The 20,495-nt window shown below is 53.8% G+C and overlaps 1 protein-coding gene across 1 annotated transcript in view; it reads left to right on the forward strand.

Annotated features, from left to right (window-relative positions):
- POLR1A (RNA polymerase I subunit A) overlaps positions 1 to 17,455 on the forward strand; it is an 84,375-nt gene extending 66,920 nt beyond the window's left edge. Inside the window, exons 24-34 of the mRNA XM_055540305.1 lie at positions 1,084 to 1,298; positions 3,624 to 3,791; positions 4,851 to 4,986; positions 5,455 to 5,612; positions 10,501 to 10,627; positions 12,241 to 12,351; positions 12,961 to 13,263; positions 13,936 to 14,136; positions 15,350 to 15,467; positions 15,940 to 16,104; positions 16,456 to 17,455. Coding sequence (XP_055396280.1) covers positions 1,084 to 1,298; positions 3,624 to 3,791; positions 4,851 to 4,986; positions 5,455 to 5,612; positions 10,501 to 10,627; positions 12,241 to 12,351; positions 12,961 to 13,263; positions 13,936 to 14,136; positions 15,350 to 15,467; positions 15,940 to 16,104; positions 16,456 to 16,556 — 1,803 coding nt within the window. The 3' untranslated portion in view covers positions 16,557 to 17,455. The remainder of the gene's footprint in view (positions 1 to 1,083; positions 1,299 to 3,623; positions 3,792 to 4,850; positions 4,987 to 5,454; positions 5,613 to 10,500; positions 10,628 to 12,240; positions 12,352 to 12,960; positions 13,264 to 13,935; positions 14,137 to 15,349; positions 15,468 to 15,939; positions 16,105 to 16,455) is intronic.
- The last annotated feature ends 3,040 nt before the right edge of the window (positions 17,456 to 20,495 follow it).

The following is a 20,495-nucleotide window of genomic DNA, read 5'->3' on the forward strand; positions in this document are numbered from 1 at the left end:
GGATTGAGGGGATGAGGGGTTGTTTTCCTGGTGGAAGGTCCAGCCATGAAATCTAGCTTCATTCACTGTTGGCCAGGAAAAATGGTGCTCAAATATCAATTTAAGGAGGGGAAATCTGTACAAAGAGGCCTCCCCAGTGGCTTAGAGGTAAAGTATCCACCTGTAGTGCAGGAGACTCGGGTTCAATCCCTGGGTCAGGAATATCCCCTGGAGGAAGGCATGGCAACCCACTCCAGTATTCTTGCCTGGAGAATCCCAATGGACAGAGGAGCCTGGAAGGCTATACCCCATAGGGTCACAAAGAGTCAGACATGACTGAAGCAGCTGAGCACGCATGCATGCATCTTTACTAAAGTGTGGGCAGGGTTCCAGGCAGCTAACTAGGGCTGGTAAGTTGGGTTCCCCAGCCTCCCCGAGGACGTGAACAGTCATCAGGAGTGGAGAAGGTGGCCGTGGGCAGAGACCACGTGACAGGAGCCCTCAGTTGAGAGATTGGGGTTCAGAGACCCCTTAGGGTGGGGACTGGATATCCAGCCTTCCTGTCCTCCCTCTTTCCCCTCTTTTTCTGCGATCTCCCACCTTCTAAGCATAGCTGAGCCAGGAGGCAGGGGAGCACTTTGAAGCGGGTGCTATGGGACAGCTTCGGGGCATCGGGCATGTGAAAGCCTGGACAGGGGACAGACGGGGATCAGCACGGTCACCTGGCTCATGGTGACCGTGTCCTCATGGGCCTGAGACAGCCCTGGTTTGCCTCTCATCCCAGGATGATTATTAATAATGTTGCATTTTATTCTACAAGAATTGCAGTTTGGAGAGTAGCTCACATGGTCGCCCTGCTTGTGCTTGAGGGGCCACAACGAATGGCTCCTAGAGTCGTGGTCAAGCAGTACACCCTGGAATGGATTTGGTTCTCTGTCCTTCCAATGTCAAGATGGCTTTCCTGTGCTGTCAGATTTCTGTCTCTTTCCCATGCTGTCATTTGAAGCAAGGGCCTTTGATCCTCCTCATCCTACTGGACACCCCAGGAAGAGAAGCCCGTTCCTGGTGTTGTCCCACATAGCTGAGTCCTGTCCTTCCTTCCAGATGCTGAGGTTGTGGGCTGAGTTAGACGAACAAAGCCGGAGGAAGTACCAGAAGAAGGCGGCTCCTTGTCCCGACCCCAGTCTGTCTGTCTGGCGCCCAGACATCTACTTCGCATCCGTGTCAGAAACATTTGAAAAGAAGATGGACGACTACAGCTGCGAGTGGGCAGCTCAGGCAGAGCGGAGTTACGAGAAATCGGGGCTTTCTCTCGACAGGTAATAACATTGACCTTTTGCACCTGCAGAGGGAGACTCTGCTTCTCTCAGGCCCTTCCCTGCCCACTCTGGCAGCCTCCTGGGTCTGAGACTCCAGTAGGAGGGAGGGAAGTGAAACAGAGGGCACCTTGCAAGCCCTGAGGGCTGTGGGACAGATGAGAGCTTAGGCAGGAGTGTGTCCCCAACCTGAGCCAAGATGGAGGAGACTGCTCTGCGGGGAAGGAGACTTACATAGTGACCGTTCTCTTGAGTGTGGGATGGTAGGCATGGCTCAGTGAGAGGCAGGGAGTCTGGTCAGCAGCTGCCAACCCTGGGACCTGGCACAGGTCATCCTTTGCCCTTTGACACCACATCTTAGCCTTTTGTAAGGAGCTGGGTCTGATGATTCCAGTGACCCTTTGAGCTTCGAGTTTCAAAGCTTCGAGGAGGAAGGACCACTTGGAGTCCCCAGCTTGGACTTGTTCACAGAAAAATAAAACAGGGAAAAGAAATTAATTAATATGAAAAATAAAAGTTTTGTCAGCTGTAAATTTAATATGGCGTAATGTGATATTGTTGCTCAAAGCTAATATAAATAACTATCATGATTAAAAGTAGAATGTTAAGGAATTGATGAACAGTTCCTTGATCATTGCTGTCTTTGACAGCATTTGAAGTAGAGTTTGGGCTTCCCAGTCCCAGGTGATGCAGTGGTAAAGAACCTGCCTTCCAAAATGCATTAGACACAGATTCGACCCCTGGATCAGGAAGATCCCCTGGAGAAGGAAATGGCAGCCCACTCCAGTATTCTTGCCTGGAAAATTCCTTGAACAGCAGAGCCTGGGAGGCTACAGTCCATGGGGTTGCAAAGAGTCAGATACGACTTAGTGACTAGTGACTTATCAAGACAAGTGGGAAGCCGGGCATGGACCAGCACTGAGGCAGAGTGAATTGAAAGGTGATATGTACCCCCAAGGAATGTCTGCTGGGGCACTGGTCTCAGAGCAGTCATCAGGGGGTCCTTCCCTCTCAATTCTCTTAGCCTGGCCTGCAGAGCTGGAGGCCTGAGATCATCTGCTCTAGCTTGGCTGCATGTCCTGCACCTGATGAAACCCTGCCAGATACACAGGGAGTCTGAGGGTCCAGGGAGTGGGACTGCGACAGGGGGAGGAGCAAAGACAGATTCTTGGGTGGAGGACCTGGAGTGGAGGGACAGCTGTCACTTTTTACGCCTTAAACTGATTGCTCCAGCCAGGCCTCAGAGGTATGAAGATGGAGTACTACATCACAGCAGGTTGTGGTTTAGCTGCCAGCTGGGTTTTCCCCGAAAGAGCAAGGCCCTGATTCCCTTTCACCTTCCTCCCTGCCGCTCAGGATGCTGCCATTTACTTTCAGAAGGACCACGTGGGTCCTCCCTCCAACTGTGCTGCATCAGGAGTGGTGCAGGCTTAGCCCCCGGGAGCATCACTTGGGCTCGGCGGGCCAAGATGGGGAGGCAAGTGTGCTTCCGTGACTCTCACAGAGGCTCTGTTAGCAAGCCCCAAGCTCTGGGGGCAACCCCAACGTATTCGAAGGTTTCTTCTGTCAGGAATACTGATATGCACTCAAACCTCACTGGTTTGAAGTAGTTGCGAGAGAATACACATCAGGTTAGTGAAAAGTCTGATTTTTATTAATAAAAAGAACTTGCGTAGAAATGTAGTTTTATTACTTTCCTCTGTACTCACACATAAGGTCCATTTAATCTTGATTTACTGAGTCAATTCCTTGTCCTGTGTGCTGGGGTCACACAGTGTTTCTGTGGCTGTTCTAAAAACAGGAAAAAGGGTTATTAGTAAGTTACAAAGGTTACAAAATCATATAGCACGCATACTTCCAAAGTGGCCCATAGCCACTTGCACTAATTAAGAAGATAAGTGCCCTATTCCCGTCTCCCCCACCAGATCCCCTTGCTTGTTCCGTGAACCTCTCCCTAGTTTCTACAGAGGGAGGTTTCAGCCCTCTCCAAGCTGTCATAGCCAATGGGGAATAAAGAATTAGCCAAGGGATATGTGAACAGTGAGTTCGCAGGTTCCATGACATTCTCTGGGTAGACGTGAGCAGTCTGAATGTGGACCCCCAGCGCTTCAGCCACCAAGCTGGGCTTTGTGCTGCGTCATTTAGGACATTTCAGGGTCATTGGCAGGAACTGAAGGCTTAGAAGGACCATTTGCCTGGTAAAACAAGCCCAGAAGGAGGACAAGGCATCAGGTGCACGCACCCTGCTTACAGGGTCTGTTGTCAGCTCGTGACAGGCAGGTGGTGTCTGTGTCTCTGACCCCTGATGTCCTCCCACCCTGTTTCCAGTTTGAGGACTCTGCTGCAGCTCAAGTGGCAGCGCTCTCTATGCGACCCGGGTGAGGCCGTGGGCCTGCTGGCCGCCCAGAGCATCGGGGAGCCCTCCACACAGATGACGCTCAACACCTTCCACTTTGCCGGCAGAGGCGAGATGAACGTCACCCTGGGCATTCCGAGGTGGGCTTCAAGGATACACGGGCAGGGTCTGTCCAAGCCTGCTCCTGGGAAGGAGGGGATTCCATTAGAGTGTGAAAGTGTGTGTGTGTGTGTGTATGAGTGAGAGTGTGTGTGTATGAACGTGTGTGTGAGTGTGTATGAATGTGAGAGTGAATGTATGTATGAATGTATGAGTGTGTGGGTGAGGGTGTGTGTGAGTATGAATATGAGAGTGTGGGTGTGTGTGTGTGTATGAAGTTTTGAGAGTATGTGTTTGTAAAAGAGACAGGGTCATCAAAGCGGGGGTCAGGGTTGGAATTTCCGGAGCCCAACTGGTTTCTGCACTTGGATCCATGCCCAGGCTTCTCAGCATCTCCATTTAGCTCTCCACCAACTCCTGGATCCCAGTTTCCTGGAATGCTTGTGAAACTGCAGGCTCCCGGGGTCAGGCCATCTGGTTGCCTGGCTCTGGGGGTACCACTCACCTAGAACAGAATCCAGAGGGACCCTGGCTCTTCAGGTCAAAGTGTGCACCCTGCAGGATGATAGCTGCTGGGCGAGAGGAGAGAACAGAGATCACGCTCACCTGCCCGGCCCGGCCGCCTTCTAGCTGAGTGACTCAGGCTCCTCAGCTTTCTCAGCCTTGGGGTTTGTGGGGAGGAGGAGGGCAGGGGCCGCAGTGCAGTCTGGCCAGGCTGGCTCACTGAGCCGTGGCTGAGGCCTGGCCGTGGTCCTTGTGCCTAGTGGGAGCGCTGCAGACACTGGTTCCCTTCCTTTCGTCTCTCGTTTGTTTGGTAAGCCCTTAGTAAGCACTGTAAGTGAGGCATAGGTGATAGGGAGCAAGAAGACACAGCTCTGTCCTTGAGGAGCCCATGCTTCAGTGGAGGAAGCTGACTGCAGAGTCCCTTGCTGTCACACACAGGGCCAGAGCAGGGACACCCTGATCAGCTTATTTCCTCCTCAAGATCCTAAGGTCTCTTGCAGATCCTGAAAGAACTCCAGCATGTTGATGAGAAAGACTTTGCAAAATAGAGACTCCGGGTGCTGCTTTGGCTCAGATGTGCCCTTGTTCCATGACAGGTTGCGGGAGATCCTCATGGTGGCCAGTGCCAACATCAAGACACCGATGATGAGTGTACCTGTGTTCAATACCAAGAAAGCACTGAAGAAAGTGAAAAGCCTGAAGAAGCAACTCACCAGAGTGTGTCTCGGGGAGGTAATGATCTCCCTCAGACCCGGCTGCGGGCGTTTTCCTGTGTCCCCTCCATCCATCCTCCCATCCAGGAAGAAGGGCCTTTGTCAGCTCTTCTGACTCTGGGCTCAGACTTCACCAGTGAGAGAGGCAGGCTTCCTCTGCCAGGTGCTGAGCAGGGGTGGGTCAGGAAGCTTTAAAAGTAACCACTGGTTCTGCAGCATTCTTATGTGCCTTACAAATAAAGATACTTTCTTGATTAACTTACCAGCCCCACTGGAGCCCTCCCCCTGCAGCCTCAGGCCCTTCTCAGGAGGTGTGACCTACAGGGTGGGGGTCCCTCTCCCTACCCTGAGAGGGACCTACATCAGTAGCACTCATTTTAAACTTTGTCTCGTGGTCCCAGCCCCTGTGCCTGCAAACTCAGTGTTCCCACTTATAATGCTCAGTCCCAGGTATGGGGCACACTGGGTCCTGTCTGTCTGGTTCTAGGTGTTGGAGAAAATTGATGTCCAGGAGTCCTTCTATATGGGGGAGAAACAGAACAAGTTCCGGGTATACCAGCTGCGGTTTCAGTTCCTGCCGCATGCGTACTACCAGCAGGAGAAGTGCACGAGGCCCGAGGACATCTTACACTTCATGGAAACCAGGTCAGGGCTCAGGCCATTTGACTTTGGCACATTCTTATTGTATGACTTTGTCATCAACCTCGAGGGCTCCTGGCCACAGAACTCCCAGGGCCTGAGGGCTCTTTCCCAGATGATTCGCTCAAGGGAAGTATTTAGGAAAACAGGAGGTCCTGCAGCCTCATCTGGCTTGTGGGTGTGACTCCATTGCCCTGCCTGCCTCCTACTGTCTGGCCCATGAGTTTCATCTACTCATATTTGGAGGATTTAAGGTGTAGGAGTACATGGACCATAAAGAGAACAGAACTTTATCAGAGTGATAGTGCTGTGATGTCAGACCAGCATGTGGTGTTCATTTCTGACATGACGTGGTTCTTAATACATTTATATTCTGTCAGGAAGGAGTCCTGTGCTAACAACATGCTGCTCTTAAACATAGTTCTATAATTGGGATTAACCTCCAGCTTTTTAAAAGAATTTTATTTATTTATTTTGGCTGTGCTGGGTCTTGTCATGGCGCAGCCTTTTGTCTAGTTGCGGCAAATGGGGGTTACTCTCTAGATGTAGTGCAGAGGCTTCTTATTGCGGTGGCTTCTCTTGTTTTGGAGCACAGGCTCTAGGGCACTCGGGCTTCAGTAGCTGCAGTGCGTGGGCTCAGTTGTTGTGGCTCCTGGACTCTAGAGCACAGGCTCTCAGTAGTTGTGGCACATGGGTTTAGTTGCTCCGAAACATATGGTATCTTCCTGGATCAGGGATCAAACCCACGTCTCCTGCCTTGGCAGGCAGATTCTTTACCACTGACCTACCAGGGAGGGTCTACCTCCACCTTTTTATGGAGAAGATCTGGTTCCTTTCTGGTAGGGAGATTGAGCATCCATTTTTCTCTCAAGCTCAAGTCACTGTTAGACACTGGACAGCATGGGCCACAGTGCTGAGTGCCCAGGATTTGGAAGGGGTTTCATATCAGGGCTGGTGCAAGCCAACAAGAGCCAATAAAGCACTGCTGACTTGCCAACCGACCCTGGATGGTAGAGCGCAGACTCAAATGGCTGCGGGGTCGGCAGGTAAGAAGGCCGGTGAGGCATTTGGGAGCCCCTGGCCAACTGGAGATCATGTCATCTGCCTCGAGAGGGCAGGAATGTGGGCCAGGGTGGCCAGACCTTCTGATTCAAAAAAAGTAATAAGAAAACTACCTCTCTTTTTTTTCCTGTCTTTGGTTTTTTTTTTTTTTTTTTTTTTTTTTGCGTGTGTGCTTGCTCGGTCGTTTCAGTCATGTCTGACTCTTGGCGACCCCATGGACTGTAGCACACCAGGATCCTCTGTCCCCGGGGATTCTCCAGGCAAGAATACTGAAGTGGGTTGCCATGCCCTCCTCCAGGGGATCTTCCCAACCCAGGGATCGAACTCACGACTCATTATGTCTTCTGCATTGCAGGTGGATTCTTTACCACTAGTACCACCTGGGAAGCCCTTGCTTGCTTTTACTTTTATAAATTAGTCTCTAATTTGTAAGCATTTGCAGTTAATTCATATCTTTGTAAAAGCCCGTTGAGGCTCAACTAGATATGTTAACAGGATTTGGCCACGGAGCCCTGGCCCCTGTCTTCAGTCTGGAACAGCCCTCAGGTCTTCCAATGCTACTCAGAATCAAAGAACCAGGGGCAGAGTGAAGGCAGGATATCCATCCACACAGTGATTCCACAAATATTTGCTGAGTGCCGCCCACTCACAGGGCAGTCCTGGGGTAGCGTGGCCAGGAGGGAGCAACTGTCTTGCCCAGGCCCTCTTCTTCCCTCTCACCTGAAGACTGGGGCTGGCTGCAGCCTGGCCCCACTAAGCAGGTGGCGTGTAGGACGGCAGGGTTGTTTAGATGACCTTGGATGTGAGCTCAGCCCTTTGGATGGGGGAGCCGGCCGGGCCCTGGGGAGCATGTGCGTCACCCCTCGCCAGGGTGGAGGAGGCTCATTCTGTCAGGAGTGCTCTCGGGGTGCTGGGTCATGTCGCAGGAGACCGGACGCCAGCTCATTAATTAACTGGGAGGAACATCTCTCCCAGTGTGCCACGTGTTTGTCCTGTCCAGGCAGCCCTTGTCTGAGAAACAGGAATTAGGATCATGTGGCCTCTTGAGAATTACCGAGAGCGGGCCGATCGGCCCTATTTCCATGCATCTCAGGTGTAGGCAGGAAAGTCGCATGAGGTGTGCACCATGCTGTGCCCAGAGTTCTTTCTCTTTATATTCACTTGGGGGATTGAAAATCCATCACTGTTTAAAAATTTCTTCTTGTTAGGGAGAACCCTGACTTCTCTTTTCAGTGGTGAAATACTTAGTCGGCTCCTACTTGGCATTTGGCTAGAGTACTTGAAGAGCTGTGATAAACAAAGCTATGGGCCCTCGCCCTTGGTGAAGCTACTCTGTGGCTTGGGCAGGCAGGGTTCAAGCGAGAGAGCAGCATCGGGGGGTGAGTGGTTGGGCTGCCTTTGCCAGGCCTGCGCTGTGCAGGCCCCATGCAGACCACGTGGGGATGGGAATGTGCCTTCAGAAGGGTGACCACTCCCCCACACACCCCCAGAAGCTTTTTCTTTTTTCTTTCTCCTTCTCCCCTTTCTCATCTCTCTCCACCTCTTTTCTGTCTCTCTTCCCTTTTCCCCTCTCTTTCTTCCCTTCTTTTGAATCACGGGACTTTACTTTCTTGACTGCATTGCATAGCTTATAGGATCTTAGTTCCCCAACTGCGGGGATCGAACCTGCAGCCCCTGCAGGGGAAGCGTGGAGTCTCAACTGCTGGACTGCCGGGGAAGTCCCTCATGAGACTCTTTTTCCATAAATGGGAGAGAAAAAAGATAGAAACACATGAGGTGCTTCCCTAATGGAGACAAATAAGCCATGAAGCTCCCCTAAATATTCCTCCTGGCACCCATCCCTTTGGGTGTGTGTATAAATGATTCAGAAGGCAGGCTGGGGCTGTGAGGTGGGAAGAATACTGAGCTCAGAGGCAGGAGGTGAGCTCCGACCTCCGGTCCCCAGCTGTGTCACACACCAGGTTGGCTTTGGTGAGGCTGACCCTGCACACGGCAGGTGGTGGAGCTGTTGGTGGGCGCTTTCGGAAACAGCCGAGAGTCATGTTCCCTTTGGTAATTAATTCATGTGGGAGGGAGATTTCTCCGCTGCTGCCCCCATCCGGCTCCACCTCAGTTGTCACATTCTGACAGATGGCACGACCTTCACAGAGTGATCATTGTGGGCCTGTGGTGACTGACTGTGCCCTGACTCTGGGCGTGTGGCGGGAGTGGTCCCCACAGTTGCAGATGAGGTCAAGGCCCTCGTCTGTCTCTCTCTAGACTCTGGCAGAGCGGAGACCTGAACCTGTCCTTTCAGAAGCATCTCTTCCTCCCTCTCTTCCCAGTTGATTATATATCTTTCTAAAGTCAAGCTGGACATCTCCCTATCTGGCCGTCTTGTTCCTGTTCCTCCTGCCTGGTGACCAGGATTTTTCCTGGATCAGTGGGTAAGGAGCCTTCCAAAGGCAGAAACCTCAGCCAAAACCATGTACAGCTTTAAAAACTTGGGAGTGGGGGGTGGAAATTGGGAGGGAGAGTAGCAGTCTGTTGCTTTTACTGAATAAAATAGTAAACACGTGACCGGCTCAGTCCTCCAGTTAAGGTGCTGAGTGCCTGTCTTTTCATCCTGGCTTTGCCCCCTGGGCTGGCACGTGGCAGGCACATCACAGATGCTCAGAGAACACAGGCTGGCTGGCTGGGCAGATGAGGAACTGATAGTTTGTATAATTAAAAGCAGACCATTTGGTGTGCTGTTATAGCCTGACTCAGAAGACCGGCAAGAGGATAGATATATGAGGACAGGAGCAGGGGACAGGAGACAAGGCAGGCGACGAATAGATAACCCAGGAGGAAGGGCTGGGGAAGGCCTGCTGGGCTCTTTCTGCCTCGCGTTAGTCCTTTTAACTTCCCTTGGTTCTAACCTGTCGATGGGCTTCCCTGCTGGCTCAATGGTAAAGACTTTAGCTGCCAATCGAACCCATGGGTCAGGAAGATCCCCTGGTGAAGAAAATGGCAACCCACTCCAGTATTCTTGCCTGGCTATGGACAGAGGAGCCTGGCGCGCTACAGTCCATGGGGTCTCAAACGAGTTGGGCAGGACTGAGCAACTAAACAACCACCACCACAGTCTGTCGATGTGATTTACTACCACAAAGTACGTTATCACTGCCTTGGAGATTCTGATAAGCTCTTCCACATCTTAGCTGTCTCATCAAATCGTCAGGGCTCCCACACCAAGGAGACAGAAGTTGTCAGCCCCAAGCACTTCCTGGAGATGCGGTAGGTGGGCTGGGGGCAGCCCTGGCCCCAGCCTGGGTGCCCCTCCTACTGAAGGCCCCGCTGTACTGGTTAGCTGGCCCCACACGGCACCAACAACTGTCACTTATTGAGCAGCCAGCCTGCCAGGCCCCATGACAGGTTTTGGTGGACGTGGGGGTGTTTCTAATCTCTAAAGCAAGATTGCATGACACCCACACTTTCCAGACAAGAGAAGTAAAGTTCAGGAGATCATCGGTGGTGATTGAGGCCACGCCCCCTGGGAATGGCCCAGGAGACCATTGGCGGTGATCCAGGCCGTGCCCCCTGCGAATGGTGGAGCACACTTTCAGCCCTGCCTTTCTGATGCACCGTATGTGCCTCTCCCCCCCCCCACCCCCCCCACCCCCGCCCCAGCCCAGAAATAGCAAAAGGGGGAAAAAATGAGCTGACTGGAGAGGCAAGGTCTCTGTCTCCTGAATCAGTCCCCAGCATCACCTCAAGTGGGTGAAGTCCTTAGAGCATCTTATCCCCGCAGTGAAGGAAGAGTGGAGATGTTGGTACTGAACGGGGCTGTGGGGCTTTCTTCTAATTTTAGATTCTTTAAAATTCTGATGGAAGCCATCAGGAAGAAGAACAGCAAAGCATCAGCTTTCAGAAATGTGAACATGCGGAGAGCCACCCAGCGGGATCTAGACAATGCTGGCGAGTCAGAGAGGAATCGGGTGAGCAAGTCCCCTGGGGGCCCCTTGGGGACCATTGCAGGGAGGTCCGAGGCTGGGACCCCCTCAGGGTGGTGACTCACTGAGTCTGCTCTCCTGGGATGGCTCCGTGACTGTTTTCAGTGCTCCTTGTGCTCCTTCCTAGGGTTGGCCCCTCTCTCTGCTTACCTTGGCTTGTGTGTGTGTGTGTGTGTGTGTGTGTGTGTGTGGCCACATAGCACGTGGGGTCTTAGTTCCCTGACCAGGGATTGAACCTGTGCACCCTGCGTTGGGAAAGCATGGAGTCAGTCTTAACCACTAGACCACCAGGGCAGTCCCTTACCTGAGGATTTATCTGCTGCTCTGAGAGCCGAGAAGCAGTGTTTCCTTCTTGGGTGTGGAGGGCCACGGCGGGGAGCTGCCACTGGCAGCCACCCAGAGCGGCCTGCCTCGCCCTGGGTGCGGGCCCCAGCTCATCCGTCTGTCTGCTCTCAGGGCCCCCTCTCCTCTGTAGGTAATTTTTTTTTATCCTGAGGATAGACTCAAAGTAATGATACCTACTAGACTTTTGGAAGTTTTTTTATCTGTTTTCACTGGCTCTGGCTTTGGCTTACCTAGGCCAGATAAACTGAGACTCACAGAGTACTGGGCAGGGACCAGAGAGGCCTTCTGAAGCAGGGAAGTTGGGCTTCAGTGATGGAAAAGGAAGGAGCCAGAGGGAAGCCATTGGAGGCAAAATAATCCAGAAATGATGATACCTTAAGATCCCTTGGAGAAGGGAATGGCAACCCACTCCAGTATTCTTGCCTGTAAAATTCCATGGACAGAGGAGTCTGGCAGGCTACAGTCCGTGGGGTTGCAAAGAGTCGGACACAAGTGAACGACTAAGACATACATATATACATCTGCCCAGAGATGCAGAGGCAGTGTGGGGCCAGCTCCCTGGGTCTTGTCTGGGCCAACAGTTGGCTGTTCTCTGCTTGGACGGGGGTGCAATGAAGACTGGTCCCATCCTTTTCCAGCTCCGTGATTTCAGCTATGACACCTCATCTCTCTGGGCTTGTCTCCTTATCCCTAAAATGAGGATCTGGCCTAGACAGAATTCCAGGTCTCCTGCCCTGGAGTCTACCAATTGGAATGTCTTTGGAAGGCTGCCCAGTCTTAATTCTTAATTCACCCAGGAGGAGATCATAAAGAACTAGGTGCCAGGGTCAGGAGAAAGGAATAAATATTTAGTTTCTAAAATGCCAAGGTAATTCTTTCTTTTCATCTCCACCCAAAGCATAAATACTTGGAACAATATTAGCACCATCTTCTTTTAATGACTTGGAAAGCCTTGGCACTTTTTTTTCTTCTTAATACAAGGTTTTATGAGTGGTATGTGTAAAGATTTAGGCTGAAGAGAAGGAAGTATGGAATCCAGGGGTGGGTAGGTGGGTGGAAGGGATGTAGATGGAATTGGGAAGGTGGTAGGTACTGTGTGATGAATGGGTGGGTGAGAGGCAGGTAGGGTGGCTGGGTGGCTGAGTAAGGAGACAGGCGGGTGGATGGGTGACCAGTATGGTGCATGGATAGATGGCTTCACCAGGCATGTGGTATTGGAGCTCATCTTTCTCTTTCTTTTCCTGGAACCCCAGGGAGAGCAGGAGGGCGACGAGGAAGAGGAGGGGCACATTGTGGACGCTGAAGCTGAGGAGGGAGATGCTGATGCCTCGGATGCCAAACGCAAGGAAAAACAAGAGGAGGAGGTGAGGGGCCTTTGGCCGAGGTGACACCTCTGTCACACCTGAGGGCTCCCCTCCCCGGTTGTGTAAGGACATGCCTGTGCATCATGCTGGAACCATGGGGAACCTTGAAGCAAAACCAGTCTGCCAAACACAGCCATTCGATGGAGAAGGTGGTGTTCATGGGGTGGCGAGTAGACAGGAGCTGGCCCAGGGCTGCCCTTAAGGACTGGCTGTCCCTGTACCTGAATTAAATTGGGGGACCCCGAGGCCTTCGGGAGGGAAAGTCAGGCCACCTTCTGTCTTTACAGAAAATGAGTCCTTCCCCTTCCCCCTTTCAGTCCTTTACCACCACGATTGCTGCTGGTGTGGAGGGGCCAGTGGGGCTCCCAGGTGAGAGAGCTAGAGGTGGGGCACACAGCTCCGAGGAGGGGGCCCTGGGACTGAGGGGCTGGTGTCCCCAGGGGGGCAAACAGAGGGCAGAGGCCAGGCCGATAGAGCCGGTGGGGCTGGGGTCAGCCAGCAGATGAGAGCTCTTCTGGGGGTGGGGGGAGGGTCGCACTTGTTCTGCAAGGTCAAGTTCAGGTTGCTGGTCGGGCCCAAGTGACGTGGCCTGCATTCCATCCCTGCCAGGTCGACTATGACAGCGAGGAGGAGGAGGAGGAGGAGAAGGAGGAAGAGGAGAAGGAGGACGAGGACATTCAGGAGGAAGGGACCAGCCTCAAAGAAGGCGTTCAGCAGGAGCAGGAGGAAGGCAGCTGGGCCCCCGAGGAGAGCTCGCTCCCCGGCGCCCCCCTGACGCAGCCACAGAAGCGCGCCCGAAGCCGGGAGCCCCAGGGGGCCGAGGCGGTGGAGCGCCGGGCACAGGCAGTGCGCGAGTGCCACCCGTTCATAGAGGACTACCAGTATGACACACAGGGCGGCCTGTGGTGCCAGGTCAGTGCCCGTGAGGTTCACCAGCCCCAGATCACAGCCCCCTCTTGGGCCCGCTCACTCTGACTTTCCAGTAACAGCCTGTGGGGGTTTGAGGCATCAGGCCCTGAAGGTACTTTCATGTGGGAACTTCAGGCCTCAGTACAACCCATGTGTTGATGCACATCACAGAGGCCGGCAGACACTGCGTTCCTCACACCACCTTTCTGCCTGGTATCACTTCCAGGATTGCAGTGTCCCTGGAAGGCTCACTGGTCTGGATGCCTAGACGTCTACACATACACTGGCTTTAGTCCTTTCCTTTGATCCAGTTCAGTGATTCGTAAATGGTAGCACAGATATGAGTCATTGACCAGGAGTACACGTACAGAGGGATGTGTGTTACACTTTGTGGTCATTGAAAGGATATCAAGGGTGATGTTGAGTGGAGCTCATGTTGAGTGGAGGTGAGTTTCACCAATGACATCTGTGAAAATGGATGGTGCTCTGCTGTTTTCACCTCAGTCTGTGGGACCGGACATGGCTGCCATGTGGTCATTAAGTCAGCCCATGTTCACGTGCCAAGTCCACTGCCCGGCTTGCCCCAGTGGGGCTTGGAGGGGTCTCTCAGGGACCCTGAGTGGTGTGGGGCTGGGGCAGCCCTGTCTTCTAGCTCAGCTCCCCTTCCTCTTGCAGGTGACGCTGAAGCTCCCTCTCATGAAAGTCAACTTTGACATGAGCTCCCTGGTAGCATCCTTGGCCCAAGGAGCCGTCATCTACGCAACCAAGGGTATCACAAGGTGCCTCCTGAATGAGACCACCAACAGTAAGAACGAGAAGGAGCTTGTCTTAAACACAGAAGGCATCAACCTCCCGGAGCTGTTCAAGTACGCCGAGGTGCGTGTCTGCTCAGGGTCACATGCTGTCCTGCGGATGGGTCCTCACGCCAGCTCAGGCTCCAGCCACTCTGTCCTGGCCCTTCCTGGGCTATTCACGCGTCTAACCCACGCTTCCCAAACCAAGTCTGCAGCCCAGGCCACTTCTTGGGGATCTCCAGTGCACATGAGCCTGGTTAAGATTTGCAGAACGAAACCTGCTTAACTTTACTGAACCCAGAGTTTCACAAATTAATTTGCATGCAGTTTCTTTTCTTGGAAATCGAAACCTCCGAACATAGACTTGTAAGAAATAGTTATACTGAGTGCTGGCTGGGGAGCTGCTTGGTTTATCTGGTGAAGGGGGCCCTGGGCCCCCCCACCCAGCAAAGTCCTATGTATCTTGTTCCCCCTGCTTCCCAAGCACACCCATCCTTTCCTCTGAGCTCTCTGTTGCTGCCCCCCAGTTCACTTCATCTCCCAGAACCTTCTGAGATGCTTTCAATCCCCAGGCACAAGTTTTCCCCACTGCATTCCGAGTTGCTGATATCAGCCTACTCTTCCCTCGTCTGCACTAAGCTGGCAGGGTCCTCCAGCCTCACACACATCCTCCCACAGCACTGCCCTGCACACGTCCCACCTCTGCCCAGAGCCTTTCACCAGCTGCTTCCCCAGAGGACAGAGCTGGAAGGGCTCAGGCCTCCCCAGCGTCAGCCACTGACAGGGTGCACTCGAGTCATGCCCGTGGGATTTGTCTTAACAAGGCCAGGTGACCCTCCGGGGTCTCTGCTGTCTCCTGTGGGGGTGACATGCCCTAGCACACAGCCACTGTGAGCCCCGCCCCGGGATGGCTGAATTGGAGCTTCAGGTCCCTGGAGAGGCCTGGCAGACCCCTGTACCCGGCGAAGGAAATTGAATCTCTGCCAGGGAACTTGCCTCACCTACCAGCAGAGCCAGGTCTCTCTGTTACATAAACAAACACCTTTGTTCCTGACTCTGAAAGTAGATAGCGAATCATCTCCCAGCCCTGGCTGATGGTGAGAGAGACCCTGGGCCCAGCCAGCATGCTGTCGGCCACTCCGCCCACACCGTTCCTTAGGCTAGTCCTAGGCCACCTCACGCCCACTTTGTCATCAGCTGCAGCCAAGGCGGCAGCGAGGCCCCGGGGTGGGACATGTCCGCCGGAGGGAGCAGAAGGCAAGGCCCTCCACAACATCCTCTCCCGCCTCCCCCAGATCCTAGATCTGCGCCGTCTCTATTCCAACGACATCCATGCCATGGCCAGCACGTACGGCATCGAGGCCGCACTGCGCGTGATTGAAAAGGAGATCAAGGACGTGTTTGCTGTATATGGTGAGAGGGGATGCGGGTGGCAGGCAGGAGGCCCCGGGTGCCGGTCTAGATCGTCAAGGAGCTGAAATATGGGTGCAGTGAGGGTGGAGCCCACGGGACCCTCAGGCCCCGTAAAGAAGGGTCCCCTGTGTGTCAGTCCTGTCAGTCCCGTCCCCAGGGCCTCCCCACCCCCCACATGTTTCTGATCTTGGCCTCAGAGGGAAGAGGGAGAGTCTCTTCCTCGCCTCGCCTTCAAGATTTCAGTTCCCAAAGGCACGCAGTGCTGTAGCGGCTCATGTCCTGCAGGGCTGCTCCCCACGCTGCTAGAGGCAGTTGTGATGCCCAGGGACACAGGGCTGCCCACCGAGGTCGGGTCAGAGAGCTGAGTGAGTAGGTAATGGAGCCGGGTCGGGGGGAGCCCTGGGGTTAGGTGACGCTGCTCCCCCCTCTTCACTGCTGAACCCCCATCCTGCTCTTGCCACCCCTGTGACAGGCATCGCCGTTGACCCCCGCCACCTCTCGCTGGTGGCTGACTACATGTGCTTCGAGGGTGTTTACAAGCCACTGAACCGCTTTGGGATCCGGTCAAACTCCTCGCCGCTGCAGCAGATGACGTTTGAGACCAGCTTCCAGTTTCTGAAGCAGGCCACCCTCATGGGTCAGTCGTGGGCACGTCCTTGGCCTTCCCCACCCCTGCCTGAATCTGTTCCGGCACCCTTCCACAGCCTCGCACGTTGGGGAGAGCCTGGGCTGTCAGTACAGGACGCTGGTGGGTGGGCACCAGACTGGAAGGCCACCTCTGCCTTTTGGAGGAGAGGGGAGGGTCTTCCTCTCTTCAAAATTCAGAAGCAATGCGGCCTCGTTCCCACCAGGCCCCAAGCTTCAGGACCACCCTCATGGCTCTGGAGGTGCCCTAACCGCCAAGCCTCTTGCTGAGTGCCCCCCACACCTGTCTCTTCCCCTCCCATCACCCCCAGCTATACCTTACAAGTGCTCTTGTGTCTCCCAGGATCCCATGACGAACTGAGGTCCCCATCAGCCTGCCTCGTGGTCGGGAAGGTCGTCAAGGGTGGGACCGGCCTCTTCGAGCTCAAGCAGCCACTAAGATAGTGCCCCCTGCGCACCAGCCCGCCCGTCACAGGAGAGAACCGGGAGCCCAGAGTCCTGGGCAGTTCACAGTGATGGCGCAGGGCCTGGCAGTGACTTTGGGGGTCCAAAGAGCAGCTGGCCTTTGAGCTGGACTGAGATCACCTGGGAAATGGATGAGTTGCTCATCCTCACCCCTTCCCATCTCAGGATGTGAATGAAGTCCTTACCAGATACCCCCCAGACCCCCTAACCCCGGCTCAAAGTGGCCGGACCTCCCCCTGTGCTGCAGGATGCCTCGGAGGTGGAACCCCCAGACACCCCCAGGGTAGGGAGGTGAGGTCTCAGTGCTGTGAGCAGCCAGTGACTGCAGGCAGGCTTCCTGGGGGCTCAAAACGGGCAGAACACTGCTGCCCCTTGGCCTGCTTCTGCTGGCTGCACCAGCCGCTGGGGACAGAGTTCCGTAAGAGTCACTCCTGAGGTGCTCTCTCTGGACCAAGCACAGGATGGTAGAGACCTCTCACTACCCACTTTCTATGCCTGGGGCATGTGGCTTCGCACCCCAGATCAGCCCTGCGCTTGGGGCAGGCCTCGCCAGGGCCCCAGCAGCTCACCCCCACCTGAAACCCTGAATCCCCAGCCGGGCTGCACTGTTGGAGTGAGTTGCCTGGCTGTCTTTCCCTAGCTCTGTTCTCAATCCAGCACTGAGGCCTGTGTCTCTCTATAGGCTCTGCCCCATCCGGGGCTCCCTTGACCTCTGGTACCAGCAGCATGGGGCCCTGGCATGGACAGAAAAGTCAGAGGACTTGGACCCAGGCTTTGTAGAACCAGAGGCTGTTTCTATTTTTGTCTAATGTTATTCCAACTCAGGCTGAGTAATAAACATCGCTGGAACCAGCCATCGGGAGGAGAAACATAGAAAAGACTTCAGGCTTTTGGTTTTGTTCTTGGCTCTTTGGTTTATGGTTTCTGTGTTGTGATTTGAGAGCCCACAACTGGAACTACTCAGCACAGTCACAGCTTAGGTTCCTCTTCCTGTTTTTTTGGCAGAGGGTGTGGAAGGAGAGCTCAGCCTTGGCAGCCTCCCCCTCTGACCCCAGCCAGTCCCTGCAGTGTCCCCCGTCCACAACCAGTTTCTATCCCTGAGGCCAGGGGAGCAGAAGCCAGTGGGAAGGAGCAATGGCTGGGCTGGGAGGGGAGGCCTTGTCTGAGAAAAGTGACCACGCTACTCCCTCCAGACACATGATGACCAGACTCAGCCTGTGTGTCCTGCACTGGCACCAGGGGAAAGCTGGCAGAAACAGGACTCACCTGGGATTTCCCTGACGATACCGTGGTCAGGATGATACGCTTCCACTGCAGGGGCCATGGGTTCATTCCCTGGCTGGGGAACTAAGATCCTGCATACCCCACATGTGTGTGTGCTCGGTCGTGTCTGACTCTTTGCGACCCTGTGGACTGTAGCCCACCAAGTTCCTCTGTCCATGGGATTTCCCAGGCAAGAATACTGGAGTGGGTTGCCATTTCCTTCTCCAGGGGAGCTTCCTGATTCAGGGATCGAACCCGAGTCTCTTGCTTTGGCAGGCAGATTCTTTACTACTGAGCAACAAGCATTAGTCTAATATGAACAGGGTTGAGAATCGCCAACTTATTAGAATAAGCCCTGGGTTGTGCCAGGTCACAGCCAGCATCCCCTCTAATTGGTGAGTTGACTTCTCCACGTGAGTCAGACACCTGATTTCCCCACAAAGATCTTAAGGTCTGCATACCTGCCCTCAGGAAGCAGGTGGGTATGTGTGTGTGTGTATGAGATGAAGCTTTCATGGTGCCAAGAACACAGTGTGGTTCAAAGGACACCTTGATAGGCTCTACCTGGAGCCTCAGCAAAGAGGTGGTGACGCTTCTGGCCAGAAAGCAAGAGGTTTGTAGCTGCCTCCCAGCCCAGCACATCAGGTCACCTGCTCGCTCAACTTACAAGTTCCTAGCAGCAGGGCTCCTGCAGGGGCAAGAGGAGGGGACATGACCAGGAAATGTTTCTAGAAGCAGCTCTGAGAAGTTCCTATTTAAAAAGCTAAGCTTGAATTACTGAAAGAATCGTGCCTTGAGTTCTTTAAGCAGCTCCTCGCTCCTCCCTGGAGAGGTAATCAAGAGCTCTGTTGAATTCATACAGCTCTGGTTTGTTTGCAGCCCCAGGGAGAGGCCAGAACCTGGTACCCAGGAATAGGGCTGAACACCTCAGCTCACCTGGGCTGGGCTTGGTTGTCCCTGGAGCTGCTCAGCACTTAAGCAGTTGCCCCTCTTTCCCCCTCCCCTCATCCTGCACTCACCCAATCTTTTTTTTTTTTTTTTTTTGATGTACCATCTTTCCATGGGTATCTTTTTTTTTTTTTAAAGAAAGAGGTGGCAAGCTTCCCCAGTGACTCAGCAGTAAAGAATCTGCCTACTGATGCAGGAGACTTAGGTTCAATCCCTGAGTCAGGAAGATCCCCTGGAGGAGGAAATGGCAACCCACTCCAGTATTCCTGCCTGGAGAATTCCAAGGACAGAGGAGCCTGGCAGGCTACAGTCCATAGGGTTACAAAGAGTCGGACACAACCAAAGCAGCTGAGCACAAGTTGTTTATTTTTCTGACTCCATGCCGGCATGCAGGATCTTAGCTCCCTATTCAGGGATCAAACCCATGCCCCTTGCAGTGAAAGCTCAGTGTCCTAACCACTGGACTGCCAGGGAATTTCTGCATACATGCAATCTTGATGCCCACTGCACCAGGCTCCCAAAGATATGGGAAGTACACAGGCCCTGCTTTCACTGAGCTCAGGGTCTAGGGCCCCAAACTGACAAGCACATGTGAAATTCAGCCTGTGTGACCCAGCCAGAGGCTGAGGAAGTCACGAGGCATTGCATGAACATGCACCCTGCCTCCCCCTGCCACTTGGGGTGAGGCCCTCACCCACGCAGCTGGCTTTGGGGAGAAGCCAGAGTGGGAAGGAGAAGTGAGGAGGCACTCGGGTGCCCAGAAGCCAGAAGGGAGGGGAATGAGAATCAGCAGTCCAGTCATCACTACCCTCCTCATGCACTCACTCCCAGCCCAGCTCCCCCACCTTCTCCCTCGATGGTGCAGCCCCCCAGGCCTTTCTTTGCAAGTGGTAAGTCAACCCTGTTCAGAGGTCAGGCATCCACTGACCACTGCTTTCCACACTGGCTGCCCAGCACTATTATCTCAGGGAGCCAAGCCAGCCAGAAACCACAGGCCTCGGGTCTTCTCTGATCCATGGTTCTTGCCTGGAAACATGAACTTGAAGTACTGGTATATTGAACCAGTCAAACCTCAAGAATGGAGCTGAGCAGCATGGCTGCATTTCAGGCAAGAAACTGAGCTGTGAAATTGGACTCCTCCTGGAATCTTGGGACCTAAGCTGGCCTCTTTGTGCTTCAGTTTCCTTATCTGTAAAACAGTGATTAAAATTAAATCTGTTTATAAAAGCACATGCGGCTATAAATGTTTACCTATATAGCAAGTGGTTTTTTAAGTGGGAGTGAGGGACAGTTGTGCCCCCTGGACATTCGGCCATGTCATCTTTGGTCATCACAGCTGGAGAGCAGGGGGTGCTACTGTTACCTAGTGGGCTGGGGCCTGAGATGCTGCTACACCGTCTACAATCCAAGGACAGTAAAGAATTACCCCTCCACATTCTGCTTGCTGGCGGGCTTTCCTGGTGACTCAGTGAAGAACCCCCCCTGCCAATGCAGGAGACTCAGGTTCAATCCCTGGGTGGGGAAGATCCTCTGGAGGAGGAAATGGCAACTCACTCCAGTATTCTTGCCAGGAGAATCCCATGGACAGAGGAGCCTGGCGGGCTACAGGCCATGGGATCCCAAAAGTCAAAGAGGTCGCAAAGGTCCATGGGGTCACTACTGAGCCCATGAGCACACTCCCCTGGGTGGCCATGCAGAGGCACGGAC

The sequence above is a fragment of the Bubalus kerabau genome, chromosome 11, assembly GCF_029407905.1.
Source record: "Bubalus kerabau isolate K-KA32 ecotype Philippines breed swamp buffalo chromosome 11, PCC_UOA_SB_1v2, whole genome shotgun sequence".
Classification (NCBI taxonomy): domain Eukaryota; kingdom Metazoa; phylum Chordata; class Mammalia; order Artiodactyla; family Bovidae; genus Bubalus; species Bubalus kerabau.